General features: G+C 39.0%; 1 protein-coding gene across 1 annotated transcript; it reads right to left on the bottom strand.

Moving 5' to 3' along the window:
• Nucleotides 1–2: 2 nt before the first annotated feature.
• LOC147316131 (polymeric immunoglobulin receptor-like) lies at nt 3–3,837 on the bottom strand. The gene is made up of 7 exons (XM_086260186.1): nt 3,792–3,837; nt 3,253–3,579; nt 2,774–3,073; nt 2,344–2,421; nt 2,195–2,229; nt 981–1,055; nt 3–322 (listed from the first exon to the last, which is right to left on the bottom strand). Exons 1-7 carry the CDS (start codon nt 3,835–3,837, stop codon nt 257–259), a joined length of 927 nt encoding a protein of 308 aa, XP_086116312.1. The 3' UTR covers nt 3–256.
• Nucleotides 3,838–13,972: the final 10,135 nt, after the last annotated feature.

The raw sequence follows: 13,972 nt of genomic DNA, 5'->3' as shown, positions 1-13,972 counted from the left end.
TAAAAATATATATGACATATATATCACTAATTCAGCCTATCTATGATTACAATAGCACTAGTAAATGGTTGGTAAGTGCTGTGTCAGATACAAAAGAGAAATACATAGATTTTTTAAAAAAAAAATTTCCTGAGTATGGCTACTAACCACTGAGTTACTATTGAGCTTTTAAAATCTCAGTTTTTGTGTTATCCATAAGTTACATTTCCAGGCTGTCTCAAAAATTTATTATAACTCATTTTAAACCATCCAATAATTAGGTGCCTTGAGCTTGGTAGTCAGCCAAAGTGCTGTATGTAACATCTTCTGCGCCTCTTTCAGTCTGTGGGAGAACAGAAGCAAAGATGAGAGTTAGGCAGAATGAGTAAAGATGAGCTAGACCAGAGGATACTGCAACATCAGCTCTTGGAATGCATGCTTAAGTAAGCATGTGATGCTTAAGCTAAAGAGAGAACTATACAGTGTTTATATGTTATGGTCACTTTATTTACCATCTAAATTCAGCATTCATACATGCCAGCATTTGTTAACACTAAACAGCTGATGGCAATGCAAATGCTTTTGCCAGCCCTGATCACAAATTACTAAAAAGGTTTAATCTGATCTAGATGAAAAGAGGAATTATTACCTTTTAGGCTACAGAGAAAAGTATTCAGTCATCTAACTATTTAATATTTCAGTCTAAACAAACAGAACAATAACACTCGCTTATGAATGACTTTTAGTGCAACTGATAAACAAGCGAGTGTCTGCATTCTTTAAGCTTTGATCCTTTTCACAGTAGTGCTACTGATATAGCACTGAAGATTTAGAGTTGAACGTGTTGCTAATATTTACAGTATTTGGTCTGAATTAAAGCAGTGGTCTAGCCACCAGACACACTAAGACTGAGCCATGCTGTTTGTGTGGTGACGATGTAAAAAAAGAACATAAGTTTTAATGTCTGAGAAACATTGTGATACAGAGCTCTTATAACGCACCCTTTGTGTGGTTTGTTGAGTCATAGTAAACACAGAGCTGTATGTCACATCCACATCGCATTTAGCAGTGAAACTCTGAGAAAGAAAGAAGAGACAGATATGAAACAGATCAAAACAGACTTTAAACCTTTTTTATCCAATTACAAGCACGTGTAGTAAAATAAATTACTTGCGTGTAACATTATGTTTGTGAATGTTTATGGCTGTCACTTCTGAACTTTTCTTACATACACTGTTCACTGTATCTTAGTCCCTCTGATAACTGATATCAATATAACATTTTAAAGAGGAACTTTTTTTAACAGTGTGCACTAGACCAAATGTGGCAATTTACTAAGGTTGAGACACTTCACATGAATAGTTCCCTTTCAAGGGGAATATGTGGACTAAGAAGTTAGAGTATGAGATAAGATGTTTTCTCCTTAAAGTTTATTAGCACTTTAAGACTTCCTATCACATTCAAATATTAAATATACATAAATTTGATGGAAGATATGTATTCTTTTAAAAAATGGAATATAAAATGTGTTTTACCCAATACAGCTATTAGATGTGTTTTCTTTGTATATCCTTTTTCAAGGGGCAACATCTGTGAATATTTATCAGTCCTATGATCTTTAATAATTATTGGACAAAATCTCCAAACAGAACATACAAGTTTCTTTAATGTTATTAGTAAGTATATCACACATGGAAGCAGAGCAACAGTAAAGTGTAATGTTATTTTTAAATTTACACTCCATACTCTAGCTGGTGTGAAACACATGAAAAATATGATTTCCCACTTCGCTTTACAGTGCCAGTAACAACCGTTAACCACAGATCTTTATTGCAGCAGGATTGGATATAGTCCTTTCCTCTATGTTTGTCACATTTATGTTTCACTTCTGCATCTGCTGCTGTAAATGGGATTCTCCTCACTCTGTAAGTGTTCATTTTTTGTAACTAGGGAACCAAATTTGTTTTCTATGTGTAACAGACGTATACACTTCCCCGTGAGCCTGTGTCCAAAAGAGAAACCGTAATGCAACAGATATCCATTATTAAGGAAGTTATTTACATGATATGATTACCATTTATTCATGTGCTGCAGCTGTATTGCACTACTGCATCTACAAAGAGTACTTGGTTTTTCTTACCAGATTATTCTTGTTCTTAAATAATGAAAAATTAATTAGAAAAAAATGAATTCATAATGAATTAGCATCACATACCAGTGCCGTCCCTGATGATTCTCTTTTGGTCCATTCTGAAAGAGAAACAAGAACTTACTCTCAAAGCGCGACTGCAGTGTCGTCAACATTTAACGTTAAATTATGTAAGAAGAACGAACTGGTTTCATCAACGGTGAGCGCAAACTTACTGGATCCTTTGAGCAAAAACCAAATGACCAAGCTCACTGTTACAAAGAAGATCAACAAAGTCAAAGAGATGATGAGAACTGTTAGGGAACCACTGTGGAATAAAAACAAACAATTATCATTTCCATAGGTCAAAGTTTTCACATAATGGCAATAAATACATAGCGTGTAACCACAGTTGTATAGCTAGTGCATGTCAGTGCAGTCCTTTTGACCTTGATTGCTCATCCTGATCTTTAGTACTTGTTTTATCTGGGAAAGACAATGAAACAATAAACAAAAAAAACTGTGAGATTCAGTGAGGAATGACTGAGGCTACGAGCAAGAACAAACTGAATAATATTTTCTAATATCACATCAAAGCATTGCTAATCATGATGCATGTGGAATATTCATACAAACATATTTCAGGTTCAGAGTTGTTGTACTTACTGGGTGTGAAAGTTTCATTCACAGTTAAATGCACTGGCACCTGGAGGTCTCCTTTATAACATAAGTACCATCCGCTGCTCTTTGTGGTCACTCGACTCATGGTGACAGTGAAAACATTGTGGGCACTTTCATTAATGCTCACTCTTGTTCCATCTATTGATCCAGTTGGCTGTGTTACACACTCGCTGCCCAACTTGCACCACTTTATTTTCCCAGTTTGTGTACTGTAAAACTTGATGGTGATGTTTCCTCCATTAAAACCTGTAATATCCTGATGATCCACATAGAAACTGGGTGGACCTTGATGGAGAACAAGTAGTAAGTTGTTACTAGTCTTCTACTTTACATTTATAGCTTCTTGAGCATTTTTTAAAAACATGTTTATCATGACTCACATAATGATTCTAATATTACAACCAAGTCTTTCCTAATATTTTGGCTTATTTGAAATGTACTTGAATGTACTTATGGATTCTTACCCCTGGTGACAGACAGATGAAAATAGACTTTCACATCTTTCCATATCCCAGGAATCTCCACAGCACACCAGTAATGACTGTCCTGATCTGCGTTTAATTTTTTAATAGTCACAGTGAAGATTCTTTGTTTTTTGTCATCAGAGATTGAATATTTTCCTGACTGGCCTGGCTGGTTTGTTTTTACTGCATATGTGCATTCTCGATAATAGTATCCTTTACACAGATATTTAAGATAATTTTCGTACTGGGAGTCATAAAGACATGGGATGGAGATAGATTCTCCAGCTTTCACTGATACTTGACTGACTGTAGTTAAGCTGTGATCTCCTGCAACAAGAACAAATAAAGTACTTTAATGATTATATTTACTTAAACTGGTTATCTTTAATTAAAATATTATTCCTTCATGTGATTTCTCTATTATACATCTACTAACATTTGAACATTAGCAAGTATGAAAGTGCCAATAAAAAAACTATTCATTAATTTTATCATTTGCTGTTGAAACACGAGGCAATTAAATTATTTCTATGACTGACCTTTAAGTACAATGAAGAGGAGAAACATGATGAGATGAGCAGCCATGCCTGTGAGTGAATAGACTTAAACCACACAAACCAGTTATGTGGTTTACTGCTAGTTCCTCATGCTGTATTTATACTAGTACTAGTTGCATGATGGTGTCTGCAAGGAAGAATGACAGATATGCAGTGACATTTGAAGTATATGTGAAGGCTGACTGGCCTCAAGAAAGCCAGCAGAAAGATGATTGGACTAGACCAGTGATGTCACAGCCAGCTTGATGACATGGGAAAGTGGAAATGATCTAAAGCTTAGATTAGCTGCCAGTATTTGGGAAGCACACAGATGTGTAACTGAAGATCTTCCTTATTGAACTTACACATCATCACAAAGGGGGAAGAGGCTGGTTACAGAGAGGGGCTGTGGCTGCTGACAGAGTGGTGTGCTGCCAACAATCTGCTTCTAAACACCACAAAAACCAAGGAGGTCATCTTAGACTTCTGTAAGACTGCAGAGGATTATACCCCTCTCTACATAAACGGAGACTGGGTAGAGACGATGGCCTCCTTCTGATTATGATCTCAAATGATCCGTCACAGTCGGAGAATACACGAGTGATGGCAGTGAAGATGATACAGTGTCTTTACTTCCTGCAAATCTTCAGTAAAAACAGACTGAACCAGAAGCTGCTTGTGTCCTTCTACCGTGCCACAATCGAGAGTGTCATTACTTACTGCAGAGGGTCATACACACATCACAGAAGATCATCAGATGCTCTCTGCCCTCTCTGGAGGAGATTGCCACTTCCAGATGCATAGGAAGAGCCAAGAGAGCCCTTGAACAGTTTTGACCTTGTAGTGTGAACTTTCTGTCATGTACAATATATATTTCATATATTGTATTTTTAATTGTTGAATTATTCAATTATTCTAAAACTATATAACATTCATGCTGGTCAAGATCTGCAGCTTCAGCAGTGATTTTCATTTCTCCATGATTTCTCTTCATTATTATGTAACTTAACAAATAATATTATTGCCTTTAGTACTGGCTTCAGAACTGCATCAGTCCCATATAGTTAAGCGTTCAAAGTCTTCTGGAAGTTGAATAATCTGGCACTCAAATAATAAAGCAATATTTACAATACTGAGTTAGCAACAGTTGGAGAAATAACATCCCTTCATATAGAGAATAAACACATTTTTCCACTTCCACAAACAACATGAAACAGATACATCAATCCACTCAGTCATAATTAGTGATTATCGTTCTTATTTCTCTTACATTAAACAGGCAATTACAGAACCCAACACAAAATGGCGCCTTAATCCATCCTTTCTCTACACACTTTATTTCAATAGTTTGATTCATGTAGACTCAGAAATCTTACTGGGGATGAATGACTCACCAGAAATCAGTGCCCGTAGCTTCCCAGTGCCCCCACCAGTTTTCCCAACAGCAAACACACCAACATTGCTGTCCATTGAGTTGTACTGTTCATGTGGTGAAAATGTGTAAAAGGAGCAACACTTCGCTGTGTGAGAAACCATGTGGAGTTCTTTAAATATAGCTTGTGTGTGTGTGTGTTTGAATTACAAAACCACAGAGCTGTATGTCACATTCTCATCACAGTTTGCAAATGACCTCTGGGAAGCAAAGAAAAAACATGAGAGAGGTGAAATGGAAATCAAAACAGAGTTTAAACTTCTTTTGTATTGAATTCTAAGCATATGTAGTAAGATAAATCATCTAAATCACAGACGTTATATTTTATGAAAGTACAAGTACAACATATTCTCTGAAATTTTTTAACTTGATTTTGCTCATCAGATGGCATTCTGGTTCCTATCAATAAATAGTAGTTCTGTCAGCATTAATCTGCAGCCACATGCACACGGTGATCCGCGCTAACTCACTAACGGAGATTTGCCACATTAATGCGGTTATGGCGTTAACGTCATTATAACGAGATTAACGCTGACAGCACTAATAAATAGATAAAAAATAATAAGCTTAATGCAAAATGAATTAGCATGTCATAACAGGGATGATGATAGCCTCTAGGAAAACACAGTGGAATATAAAACAATACAACAAACTAAATGAAATTCATTACAGTTTTGTTTCCTCTTTGTTTTTATTGTCTGTCTGTACATCTAATTCAGGGTCACAGGACATACATTGTTGTAAGTTTACTTTTGGAAACCAACAATTTCTTAAAATACACAACAGAGTAGACCCAGCTATCAGGGTGAACTGTAACAGGCTGGAGTTGGGACCGAAATGCACAACTCAGCAACAAGGGCTATAAAACTCAACAACAGCTTTACAACAAATTACAAAGAAAACAGATCAGGTACAAAATAATTTGAATCTATAACTCTTCTAGGGAAACACAAGGTGTTCAGAAGTGGAGCCGGGGACTGCTATAGTACAGGCTCAGTAAAGAAGTGGACAGTGCTAAACATCAGCACTCTGAGAAGATGCAGCAGCAGATCTCAGACAATGACTCGGCCTCTGTGTGGAAAAGTTTTAGGAATATCACCAACTACAAGCCTAAAACCTCCCACTCCACTGATGACTTGCTTTTGGCCAACACCCTCAACGACTTTTACTGCCGTGTTGATGAGCAATCAAGCAGCCTTCACACCTCCATCAGCCCCAACAATAGAGACACCCTGAACACTCATTACCCCCACTTCCCCCTCTCCCTCCACAAGAAAGCCATCACCATCGTCAAAGACTTCACCCATAACACCCCCCTTCTCACCCCACACCAAGGAGAATTTCACACCACCTTCTCCCACTACAACCCTTCATATTTATGAAGCAGATGTGAGGAAGCAGTTTAAAAGCCTGAATGCTCTGTAAGCTCCTGGCCCAGACAGTGTGTCTACTGCCACTCTCTGTGCAAATGAGCTGGCCCCAGTGTTTTCTGGCATTTTCAACTCCTCACTGAAGGCATGTCATGTACCTGGCTGCTTCAAGTCATCCACCATAGCCCTGTAGCATCTGGACTTCCCTGGAACCTACGCCAAGATTCTGTTTGCGGGCTTCTGCCTTCAACACCATCCTTTCAGACCATCTACAAGGCAAGCTTTCCCAGAGGACTGTGCCTGATCCCATCTGCCGGTGGATCACTGACTTCCTGAAAGACAGGAACCAGCATGTGAGGCTGGGGAAGAATGTCTTGGACTACCGGACCATCAGCACCGGCTCCCCCTAGGGCTGTGTTCTTTCTCCTCTGCTCTTCTCCTTGTACACCAACTGCTGCACCTCCACCCACCAGACTGTCAAGCTAATTAAGTTTGCAGATGACACCACCGTTATCGGACCCATCTCAGACGGGGATGAGTCTGCCTACAGGAGGGAGGTTGAATGTTGGGTGTCCTGGTGCAGCCACAACAACCTGGTGCTGAACGCCCAGAAGACAGTGGAGATTACTGTGGACTTCAGGAAGCACACAGCCCCACTTCCCCCCATCATCCTGACTGACACCCTCATCACCACTGTGGACTCATTCCGCTTCCTGGGCCACCATCACCCAGGAACTCAAGTGGGAGCCCACCATCACCAAGATGTACTTCCTGAGGCAGCTGAAGAAATTCAACCTGCCAACACGGACGATGATGCAATTCTACACTGCAATCATCAAGTCCATCCTCACCTTTTCCATGACTGTGTGGTATGCTGGAGCCACCGTCAGGGACAAACAGAGACTGCAGCGTTTTGTGCACTCTGCTGAGAAGGTGATGGTGGCTGCAGTCTCCCATCTCTGCAGTACAGGTCCTGCAGAGTACACCTCCAGGACACTGGGCATGCAGCTCGGATCACAGCTGACCCTTCTCACCCTGGACACAGTCTGTTTGACCTTCTCCCCTCAGGCAGGAGGCTCTGGTCCATTCGCACCAGAACTTCTCGCCATAAGAACAGTTTCTTTCCCTCTGCTGTTGGACTCATGAACAATAACCACATAACTGTTCCCACCACAAACACATGACCCTATACTGTGTTCTCTGCATCTGTTCCATTTTTGCACCGATCATCACCTGCACACATGTATATATTAATCTGCTTAGCACTTTTAATTCTTATTTTTATGTTTATTTAAGTGTTGCCTTACAGTATGTTTTGCACTAAGCACCACAGCAATTTCCTAATGTTGTAAACCTGCTCAACATTTGGCAATAAAACCCTTTCTGATTCTGAACAAGAAGGACACGGCCATGAAAGATGACACAATGAAGATCAGAGGGAAAATGAGACAGTAAATACAAACAATGAGACAGTAAATACAAACACAGGATAAGGAGGGGATGGGAAACAGGTGGGAACACAGCTGAGACTAATCACCAAAAACATGCAAAGCTAAACTAGATACAGAGTATAAATAGTGACGCAAAATGGGAACAGAAACTCAAACTTGACACAGAGACAGAAAGCTAAGCAAAAATAGAAACAAGATTAAGCCAAATATGGAAACACAGAGATTACAGGAATATTGTAAACCAAACTGAAACCAGGAACAAAAGACCAAATATAGACACTCTAGAATATGAAACCAAAATACAAGGACAATCAAACCAATTAAAATAGAAAAAAAGTCCCCAAAAACTCAAAACCACGACAAAGGTTTTTACATGATGCATAAAGATTCCTTATAAGCCATAAAATAAACATAGTTGTATATGTAGTACAGTCCTTCAGACCTTGGTTTTTCATCCTGATTTCCGGTAAGTGTTTCATCTGTATAAAGAAAGAAATAATAAACAAACAGTGCGATTCAGTGACTCAGGAATGAGTGAGTTTTCTACAAAGGATTTGCAGAGAATGGCAACAATAACAAGTTCTAATTTTATAACAAAACATTAACTGTGCATGAGAAATATTCATGAACACATATTTTAAATTTACAGTTGTTCTTAATTGGTTGTAAGCGTACTATTAACAGTTAAATGCACTGGCAGCTGGAGGTCACTTTCATTAATGCTCACACTTGTTTCGTCTATTGATCCAGACAACTGTGCTACACATTTGCTGCCAGACTTGCACCACTTTATTTTTCCAGTTTGTGTACTGTAAAACTTGATGGTGATTTTTCTCCATTAAACCCCTTAATATTCTTCTTTTTTTTTTTTTGCCTGTCCCGTTTAGTTCTTTTACCATCAGAATTATTGGCTAAAGGCAAAGAAAGATGCCCAACGGATTTACTTTACCAAATAGACCATCCCAGCCTTGCCGTATTGGTCTATTTGATTTACCTTTGTTTTTATTGTTTATTTTATTTTCACTTACTACACATGGGACAGACATGACTGGGGGAAAGTAAAGGGAGAAAGAACGAGGTAGGGAAAGAAAAACAGCGGGGAAGAGGAACAGTGATAAAGGGCAAAAAACAAAAAACCAACAAAACAAACAGACAAAACATACATATATCAATCACCTGGATGACCTGTTGAGAAACAAAAAGAGAAAACAAAAAAAGAGAGCAATATAATAAACAACATCATCATGATAATCTATGTGAATATAACAGTAAATACTAAATATTGAATATTATTATGCAGCCCTATAATAATAGTAATAACCCTGTAATATTCTTGTGATCCACATAGAAACTGGATGAACCTTAATGGAAAAAAGTAGAACTTTTTTGTGTTATTATTCATATATGATTCCTTTTTAACTCCCTCAACACTTGTTAAATGTTTTTACTATAACATGTATAAATGTTGTCTATGAAAGTTGATTATTTGAAATGTCAAGTCTTACCTCTGGTGACAGACAGACGAAGCCTGTCTTCCATGTCTGGTGTTCATGTACCTGAAACTCCACAAAACACCAGTAATGACTGACCTCACATGTCATGTTTTTAACTGTCACAGTGAAGTTTTTTTGGTTTTTAAATCTTCTGTCATATAACAAATCACTTTTGTGTTTGTCAGTGTAGTTGTCATAGACCCTGACATTTGTCCTAGATATCTACATTATAAGTCTTTATTCTGGTTTATTTGTGGTGTTGTTCAACCATGATTCTTTATATCATATTTTATATTTTATTTATATTATATAAATTTTTTGATTTCCTATAGGTTCGGTTGTCATTCTGGTACTTTGTATTTTGTACTGGTTACTTTAGAGATCTTGTTGCTGTTACTGTTCATACAGTTTGTTATATGTATTGGGTTCATTGTATTTTTGTTTATTATTCTAACCTCTCTACCTCCATATCTGAATTCAGACAAAACCTCTTTTTTCTAATGTAGTCTCTTTACATTAGTAAAACATTTACGAGACACTTCATTAGAAGAACAGTTACCTGTCCACAGAGTAATGGACAGGGAACTGGAATAATGCAAAGAAATAATGCAGAAAAATACAAAAGATATCCGAGCTGGGTTGCCCCTTTTTTAAATATGCTGTCTCCCATATAGTATGAGTAGTATCTACAATTTAAAAAAGGCAGTAATTAGTATAGTAATCGAATGTATTCTAATCTCTCTCTCTCTAAGAGTGGGTCCATATTACAGTATGTTCATGTGGCAAGTGAAAGGTTGCTGATTCAGTTCCATCTAAAAACACAAATCTTCATTGAGATTATGTCAGAAAAGAAATCCAACATGAATTTCTGTTAAATCAAACATGTGGTGCCAACTGCTGTGGTGACCTCTTGTGACAATAAAGTATCTTCTCTGTCTTCAGGTATTAAAATTTACTGATATTTGGAATTAATGTAGAATTTATAATCACTTGCAGTAGTTAGTGATGGTTTTAGTAGCATATGTGACATTAGCTGGTAACATGTACCATGCTCATGGAGAAATGTTAAATAAATGAACATTCCTTCATGTAGATATCATATTTGGGTCTCCCCTTGTGAGCAGCCATTCTTCAGCCCACCCCCCTCAGTAACTCAATCATACAGCAGATCCACTCAATCATAATTAGTAATGTCACTCAGTTCTCTCAAATTAAATGTCTAACTACATATCAAACCCACCACAAGATGGAGCCTTATTGCATCCTTCTTTCACACCAGCAGTAGGACTAGTAGCAGCCTATTACCAGTAACAGCCAATAGTTTCATTAAAGGGAGAGGGTGCATTCTTTCTAGAGATGGACAACTCTCTATAAATCCTACCGTTAGTCTTGCACCAAAACAGGTAAATCCATAATCATAATATAATCATAGAAAAAAAACAAAAAAGAGAAAACAACAAAAACATTAATTAAAGAAAACAACTTAGAGCAAAAATAAAATAAGATCAAATAAAAATCTGGTTTGTGTAACTGTCTCAGCTCTACAACATTCTTACTCTGAACAAATGTAAAAAAAAAAAAAAAAAGTAAAATAAAAAATCATCAACAATAATAGTCTATGTAAAATATACTGAAATATACTTATGATACACCTGGTGCCACATATATAACAATACTTCATGTCATCTGACCTTCCATTGATCTCAACTACATACACGTAATAAATGCACTACATTTCTGATTAGACAAAATTACCAACAATATCCATCATACAAGAACTTTATACAAGTACAAGTATATATATTTGGAGTCATAGAAACATTGGATGAAGACACATTTTCCATCTGTTATTGAAACTTTACTGAATGTAGTTATGCTGTGAACTCTTGGAACAAGAACAAATATAATAATACAAGTATTTTCATGGTTATGTTTACTTAAAAATTCTTCCTTCACATTACTGGATTTTATTGTTATCTTCATTATCATCTGTTGGTGTTAGCTTGTGGAACATTAGGTATTTAAACAGCTCATTTGACTGACCTTGAATACACTGAAGAGAAAAAAACAATAAGATGAGCAGCTATACCTGTGAGTAAATAGACTTACACCACATAAACCAGCATCGAGTCTGGATCTATTTTTAATTCATGCAATAGAAAATGCAACACTTCATATGTGCCTTGGTACTAGTTCTTCATAGGTATGGTCTTATTATTAGTTACTTCAATGACATAATTAGCTGTAATTTACTGGGTGCAAAGTCAATGTGGACTGAATTACTTAAAACATAACAGCAAGAAGTTACTATTTGGATTAAATTAAGAAAATATACAATATGGACAAAAGTACAAGGCCAGATAAATATTAAGCCTATAGGAACTGCTCAGATATATATGAAGAAAAATTACCCTCTTGCCCCTGTGGGCGGTCTATCTTTCAAGCTCGGGTCATCTACCAGAGAAATGGGAGCGTAGGGTCCTGCGCAATATCTTAACTGTTCCTAGGACTGCGCTCTTCCAGACAGAGATCTCTGATGTTGTTCCTGGGATCTGCTAGAGCCACTTTCCTGGTAATCACTGCACCTGGTGATCCGATTACCACTGGGACCACTGTTACCTTCACCCTCCACATCTTTTTGAGCTCTTCTCTGAGCCCTTGGTACTTCTCATGCTTCTTGTGTTCATTCTTCCTGGTGTTGCTGTCATTCAGTATTGCTACTGAATGACCCATTTTGACCTCGGGACTTCTATGTTATACTCGGCACAGATGGTAAATCGCCTGTATTTGTATAGCCCTTTGCTTAGTCCCTGAGGACCCCAAAGCGCGTTTAGTCATCCACCCATTCACACACACATTCACACACTGGTGATGGCAAGCTACATTGTAGCCAGCCGCCCTGGGGCGCACTGACAGAGGCGAGGCTGCCGGACACTGGCACCACCTGTCATGGTCCTGGGCCATGTTGGCCCAGTGTTCTTAGTTTTCTTGTATGTTTGTATTTTGTTCCTTATTTAGGCCATGTTTTCTGAGTTGCCCTGTTGTGTTGTTCCCTAAGTGTTTTCCCTTCATGGCTTTTACCCCCTGTGTGCCCCTCTGTGTATCTGTGAGCCCTTGTCTCTCCTTATGTTTTATTCCATGTTTCCCCAGCCCGTTATGTCTGTGTTTTCCCCGTGCTCTCTCTCCTCCTGTCTGAACCTCTGTGCACTTCCTGTTTACTTTGTGACTCTCACGCCTGTACATGTCATGTTCAGTTCACCCCGCCCTGTCTCGTTATGATTATCAGTGTCACCTGTGTTCCCCGTGTGTTCCCACTTTCCTCGTTAACCCTCTGTGTATTTCTGTCTGCGTCTCCCTCTGTTCGGCGTGACGTCGTCCCTCATGCTGTGTGTGGATCTCCCTGTGTCTCGCTGTAAGTTCTTAGTTTGTGGCTTCCCAGTTTAGTTTAGTTTGTATGTTTGTTCTACCGGCAAATAAAGCTGTGTTTTGAGTTCATTCCCTCGAGTCTGTGAGTCCTGCATTTTGGGTCCAACTCCCGCCTGCCGCACAGCGATTCATGACACCACCAGGCCCTCTGACCACCACCAGTAGGCAACGGGTGAAGTATCTTGCCCAAGGGCACAACGACCGAGACTGTCGAGACTGAGATGTTGCTATGCTGGCCACTTAGTTATGGCGTTCCATGTATGCCCTGTCTGCTAGCATCTTGCACCCTGCTGTTATGTGCTGAATTGTCTGAGGGCCATCTTTACACAGCTCGCATCTGGGGTCTTGCCTGTTGTGAAAGACCTCACCCTTTATGAATCTCTTGCTCAGAGCTTGCTCCTATTCTGCCATGATTAGTGCCTCTGTGCTGTCTTTCAGTCCAGCTTTGGCTAGCCACTGGTAGGACTTCTGGATGTCACCCACTTTCTTGATCTGCCAGTGGTACGTACCGTGCCGGGGCCTGTCCTTCCATGAAGCTGCCTCCTCTTTCTTGGGTTTCTGCTGCCTGAGGTATTCACTGAGCATGCAGTCAGTTGGAGCCATTTTCCTTATGTATTCATGGATGTTTGTTGTCTTATGCTGGACTGTGGTACTGACACTCACCATTCCCTGGCCTCCTTCCTTCCACTTAGCATACAGCCTCAGGGTGCTGGAATTGGGGTGACCAATGCATGGTCAGGAGCTTCCTGGTCTTAATGTCAGTGGCTTCCATCTCCTCTATTGGCCAGCTTATTATCCCAGCAGGGTACCTGATCAGGGGCAGAGCGTAGGTGTTAATAGCCTGTTCGGCTGACTCTTCGGGACTTGCCTGACCCTCTGCAGTTACTTGGTGGTTGCAGCTTTCCTAGCTGCCTCTTCATGGTTCCCATTTGCCTGTGGTATCCCCAGGCACTTGTAACTGTCCTCTATGTCTGCAATGTTGCCTTCTGGTAGTTCGATCCCCTTAGTTCTG

Source organism: Aulonocara sp. 'chitande type north' Nkhata Bay, linkage group LG13 (assembly GCF_057382095.1).
Source record: "Aulonocara sp. 'chitande type north' Nkhata Bay isolate Kocher_YH1m ecotype deep benthic linkage group LG13, A_spYH_male_GT1.1, whole genome shotgun sequence".
Classification (NCBI taxonomy): Eukaryota; Metazoa; Chordata; class Actinopteri; order Cichliformes; family Cichlidae; genus Aulonocara; species Aulonocara sp. 'chitande type north' Nkhata Bay.
Note: the sequence above shows the minus strand (reverse complement) of the source record. Positions and strands in the feature narration are given on the sequence as shown.

Bases quoted from the DNA above. Each gene is read 5' to 3' on its own strand.
- LOC147316131 (XM_086260186.1), bottom strand. From the start codon at position 3,837: ATGGCTGCTCATCTCATCATGTTTCTCCTCTTCATTGTACTTAAAG. The intron at 3,580-3,791 runs GTCAGTCATAGA...TTCTTGTTGCAG, and splicing joins CCTCTTCATTGTACTTAAAG to GAGATCACAGCTTAACTACA. The intron at 3,074-3,252 runs GTAAGAATCCAT...TTCTCCATCAAG, and splicing joins TCATCTGTCTGTCACCAGGG to GTCCACCCAGTTTCTATGTG.